General features: G+C 39.2%; 1 protein-coding gene across 1 annotated transcript; it reads left to right on the forward strand.

Moving 5' to 3' along the window:
* Positions 1 to 4,707: 4,707 nt before the first annotated feature.
* B0H65DRAFT_560176 (uncharacterized protein) lies at positions 4,708 to 6,057 on the forward strand (the record flags this gene model as incomplete). Its single annotated transcript, XM_062830140.1, has 4 exons — positions 4,708 to 5,573; positions 5,631 to 5,750; positions 5,810 to 5,890; positions 5,947 to 6,057. Exons 1-4 carry the CDS (start codon positions 4,938 to 4,940, stop codon positions 6,055 to 6,057), a joined length of 948 nt encoding a protein of 315 aa, XP_062678140.1. The 5' UTR covers positions 4,708 to 4,937.

Here is a 6,057-nt window from a genome sequence, read left to right on the forward strand (position 1 = left end):
GCCCTAGTAGGCTACTCAGAAGGTTGCGGACGATACGATGTCGAGCATCTGATATTGTGTCGTCTAACTCTAAGTAAGAGAAGATTACAAGTGCCCGACTTTGCGAGATCGAGATTCGTCCATATCCGTCAGCGATCCCCATAATTTAAGATAATTCAAGATGGCCCCCAAATTGGATTATCTTACGTAAAAATCCCCAAAATTGATTAAAGTGACCCTCAAATTATATTATATTATTATCTTGAATTGAATCGGCGGATAATTTGTCCGGACCGCTGGGAACTACATATAAACTTCCAGACCGTTATTAATATTAAAAAAACCGTTTTCAGCGCCAGTTTTTAAGTAAAGTAATGATTTTAATAGTCGTATAATTTATACGATATTTTATAAACCCGATTACGTAGCGGGTTTAATTGAAAATATATTCGTATTTTAATAATTTAGTAGATATAGTTAGGAAATTAATAACTATACGTAATAATCGAAGAAAGCGGTCTTTATTATTTATGTTTACCTACTATTTAATAAGGTTAAAGATTAGGTTATTTCTAGTAATAACGACGGGAAAGTATCGGTTAACCTTATTATTTAATTTGAAATTATTGTTAAGATCGTTATAGAAATTCTCCTTTTAAAGATACTTAATACGATAGGGATGTATATCGCGGGGTAGGGTACTAATTAGTACCTTTATATAAATAATAGCAGCGTCCTTATATTATCTATATAATAATTCTTTAAAAGTATCGAATATTTCGTTACCCTACTAAGTATTAAAGTAAATAAGTACGCCGCGTTTGCAATAATTAAGGAAGAGAATTATTATTAGTTAATATAATAACGAATTTTCTATAATATTAAGATATTTATTTATTTTTGCTAGCGAGAGATCGATATTACTACGGATAAATAAATCCCTATTTAAACCGAAGTTAAGAATAGGGATTTTTAAAATACGTAATTAATTTTGGGGACGAGGTTCGTTTTTTATTAATTATAATAAATCTCTTTTATTATTATAGTATTAAAGGAGTAAGGTAGCGCTTCGATATAACTATTTAGGTATTAGATCATTATATATTTAATTTACCAGTAAGGTTAGTAATAGCGGTTAGGATAGAAGGACCGTCGAAGGGTTTTATTTTAAAACGAGAAAAATAGAAAAAATAGTATTTTTTTAATTTTATAATTAATCTTTTAAGGGCCGGGAAAATTTCGCTCAATTTAGGTTCTAATCCTTTAAAATACTCAATTACCTCTTTAAATAATACAAAGATATTAAGAATTAATCTAAATATATCCTAATTATACAAAGTAAATATATTTTTCTTTAGTAATCACTTTACCGGGTCGGAAACGTTACAATTTATATATAATTATACTTCGATAGCGGAACGTAATCGAATAGCGCATTCATTATAAAATATTAGGAATTTTATTACATTAAATTATTTTATAAAAGGGTAAAGTACTTATTTTCGTCGTCGATAACTACGTTGCCTACGATACAAGAAATACGAATTAATATTAATAAAAATAATAGGGAGAAAGTTATTAATTAAATTTTTAAAGTAGATAGGGCAGTACATTTTTATACTATATAGAAATAAAATTCTCCCTCCTCTATAGTAACTTTTTAATAAATTATATTATATTATATAATTTATTAAGTATAGCTCTCTTTCTCTAGCGCTCTAACGTCTCCTCCTCATCGGTATTAGAATTCCCCCTTTCCTTATTATCAAGAATATTATTGTAATAACTATCGAAAAATACTTTTATTGCTAAATTAAGGATATAATTTAAATAATAAACCCGCTACTCTTTTATTGCCTCGTCGTTATTTATTCCCGCCTTCGCTAATATATATTTAATTACTTTATTATTTGACGTTACTTTATTATAATAAAAGCAACCGAATTTCTTCTAAATATTATAATTATTAATAATTTTATAGAAGATAGCGCTTATATTTTCGCCATTATAATCACTTTTAACGTAGGTGATTACGAATAAGCGCGTATATAGTATATTAATAATATTAGCGAAATAATCGACGACGGCTATTATATTATAGACGTTTAGGAATATTTAGAAATCGAAAGATAAATATACTTTATATAGGGATTTAATAATTTATTAATATTAACTTTACTTTTTTAAACCGCTATTTCTCTTCTAATTAACATTAGATTATTAAATTACCTTTAAGAATGATTTCTAATATAGCGGAGTTTAATAATATTAAACCGCAAAGGTCATTATTTTTAATTATAATATAAATAACATTCGAAGTATCGGTAAAATTTAATAGCGCCTTCTTAATAATTTTACGATAAATTTTAGGAATAGAGTTCTAAAATACTATAGATTAAAAAATATTATAAATAGTTTTACACTTCTTATTCGATAATTCCTTTTTAAGGTTGTATATTCGATAAATTCCCTCAAAATAATTAGTAGCGCTATTTATCGAAATCATTTTATAAACGGTATCGCAATAATCGTAAAATTAGTAAATCTAGTTTTTTTTTAATAATATTTCGTTAGTTACTATAGCTAAATGAACCTAGAGCTATACTATAATAGTATATCTATAACCGCTTATTTTATGGACGTAATAATTAAGCGTCTAGTATGTGCCTCCATCCTTCGATAACTATATAAAGGTATTCGGAATATAGTCTTAATAGCGTTTTTAGATCTATCGCCTTTAATTTAGCGACCTTCGTTTATAATTATCGCGGCAGGCGAAGGGCTAGATATAATTGCGAGTTAAATTGTAATAAGTTTATCGATGGCGGGGCGAGTTTAGTAGCAATAAGGCTTAACCTTACTTAATTAATTTGGCTAGTAGGGATAGATATTACGATAGGGGATTCCGCAAGTAGTATTATTAGTATTAATTTCGTAAAGGGTATAATTAATAATTGGGGTTAATAGAAATCGGGCGAATTAATTAAAATTTAACGGATTTGGCGGAGGGGAACTCTAGTACCTTTAATACTAGCGACCTCTATTATAAGTTAATAATTAACATTACCTTTACGAGGTATATACCGATCCGAGGCCCGGATATACGTTTATACAAGTAGATATAAAGTTAATATATATATAGAAATGACTAGATTCTATAGCAAAAATAGGTTAAATGCATGTTTACTAGTAATACTTTACTTATATAATGAAACGGTATATTTAAGCTAAAATGCGGTTACGATTGAATTACACTTGAAGATTTTACCCCCCAATTGAATTGAGAAAAAAGAGCTCGATTTGAATTGAATTATTTGGTCTTGAATTATAGGGACCGCTGATATCCGTTTCTCCTTCGTGCAGCTCCAAACTGAACATCCGCGGAGGTGGTTATTCGTATCTGGCATATTTGCCGCAAAAAGTCCTTACCAGAATCACCTATTTCATCAGAACGTTCGATCTGGCCAATTTGAGAGGTCAAGGTGTCAGGCCGAAGAGTCCAACGCATGTTCCGCGACCTTTGCAAGAGGTCGACGAGAGGGAGGGTCGCAAGGGGAGAGGGGGAGAGGTGCTCTACGCCGTACCCTTCTCCCGCTACCAGCGAGCCGCCACTAGGATCTGGGCCACCACCACCTACGATACAAGCCAAACATTTAACAAAAGATTGATGTACGAGTAGTCTTAATAGAGTCTTAGTTTCGTAAGTTGATTGCAATATGAGCGTTCATGGCATATGTGACACACTGGCTACCTTTGTTGTTTCCCCTGCATGATGCATGTCCCCGAACGCAGGGGTAAGGAGTGTGAAAACAAGGTAGAAGCACTCAGCATTGTGTAACATGAGTAAACAATGCGATTCTGCCTATTATGACCAGGAGGTAATGTTTGAAACTGGATCTGAGGAGAGTCACTCGATCCGCTCATTGCTTACCACACATCTCAATTTAACAGGAGGCAATACCAAAGTCAATCATGGGGTTCTAATTGACGCTCATGTCTCCGTTCGTCCGTCCTGCATTACTATAAACTGTGAATGAAGAATTCATAACTTCTGAGAAACCATGACACCCCCATGTCTTGCAACCATACCTCCAGAGTCCTCGACAACTTTCCAAGCCGTCCAAGCATCTTCAATCCAGTCCGCAAACGACGGGGCTGTGGTTGACGACGTCGGATCACCAACCGGTCAAGAAAGCTTCGCTACGAGAGTGTTGTTGGTGGTCAAAGGTTTAAAGCTCAGCACTTCCTTCCTGGTTGAGCTGGAACCTGAATAGCACCTGCCAGGTTTAGCTTTCCTCCCGCTTCACCTTCCACAGTTGCAAAGGTTTAGAGCTGCCCCGCTGGATATTCTGGCAGTATAAGATCCCCTGCTCGATTTTTCTTTCGGGGTTGGGAACTTTTCTCTCTTGCATCGTAAACCGATCCCACAAAATTGACCCCCGAACTCAACCGCGAACCTACACCGCGACCGACTTCGACTGTTGACCAACCGATCTATCTTCGCGCAACCCACCTACCTACAACTTAACAACCTCTCTTCAACTTGCGACCACCGCGCACAACATCACGCCGCTTCCGTCGACACCTACTACTCCTCCTCGTCTACTGACCGAGCCACCTCGACAACTCCTACTCCTGCTCGGCTACTGACAGAGCCACCTCGACAACTCCTACTCCTGCTCGTCTACTGACGGCCCCGCGCGCGTGCTCTGCTGAACAGCCAGCCACCGGCGCTTTCGACACTAGCGACGCAAGACTCAACCGTTACGGACCTGTCTCCCTCGAACTCACCGACCGACAGAACAGCAAACAATGTCACCGTCGCACATTCCCTCTATCCCCTTTCGCTTCCTGTCGCCGACAACCGACAGCCAAACCTCGACAACCCCCTCCATTCCCTTTCAAGCTTCGCGTCCGATCTTCATAACTTCTTCCTCAGTACCCAATCCTTCGCCAACATGTCCGACAGCATTCTCAAGGGATTCGTCCCCGCGATGGAGGCCGCAGTGCACCAACGCAACCCCCACCTGAAGGAGTGGTGGAGGATCATCCTATATATCCAAGAGCACATTGCACAGCCCGGCGACCGAGCCGTCTTATCGCTCGCCGTGATCAAGCGACAGAAGGGTCTCGCATGGGAAGACAGATATGACGAGTTTGCGAGACACGCCTACGAGTATCTCGAGTTCGGGTACCGGATGGGAGCGTCCGAACAGTTCATCAAGCGCATTGCCTGGACCAAGCCAAACATTCGCCACGATGCCTTCAAGGACATGAACAGCCACGAGCTGTCGCTTGCCAGGAGACCCAAGAAGGGCGAGGACGAAGCCGACCAGGCCTACGATGCCCGCATGAAGACTGAAGGGGAGTTCTGGGTCCACCAGGAAGTTCTCTTCAGCCACACTTCGAAGAGAATGCCCATCGAGACATTGAGGGATATCCCATGCTACTCAGATGATGAGTGTCATTTCGTCAAGCTGATGGTGGAGGCAATTGTCGACATGGATGGCGAGAAAGATGGTAACATTCACCAGATCGATGCAGTCAAGAAGGCATCAAAGGGTGTCATCCAGCACCTCGCCTGGGTCCTCATGGTGAGTCATGTCCCTCTAATTCAGCACTGACAAGGACCTAACTAACGAGATAAATAGCAAGAGGCCAAGCTCGCCCAGGCGGGCAGACCCGGAATTGCGCCTTTCTGTACCAGTTTCTATCTCCGGGAGTACGAGTCGTTCTGGGATCGTTGGGACGATATGACGGCACTCTTCAAAGTAGGTTGATGCCCGTGTACCTCTGTGAAACGCTTGGTTTTTCTAAAATCCTCGAACAGGTCTCGAAGGCGGCAGTTGCCAACCTTCTTATCACGCCGTATTTCAAGCGCTTCGCGTGCGATCCCCATACGGAGCTCCAGGCAAGTTAACCGCCTCTTTTCAGCGCACTTTCTTCAGACCGCTAACAGTTTCTTAGAGGAAGGAGGGCAACGCCCACAACAACGAGACCAAGGCCATGAAGGCCAGAGATGGGCAGGCGGCGCTTGCTGCCCAGGCCTCTGGCTCGGGAGCTGCTAACCACCACTAG

The sequence above is a fragment of the Neurospora tetraspora genome, assembly GCF_033439725.1.
Source record: "Neurospora tetraspora strain CBS 560.94 chromosome Unknown B0H65scaffold_7, whole genome shotgun sequence".
NCBI lineage: Eukaryota > Fungi > Ascomycota > Sordariomycetes > Sordariales > Sordariaceae > Neurospora > Neurospora tetraspora.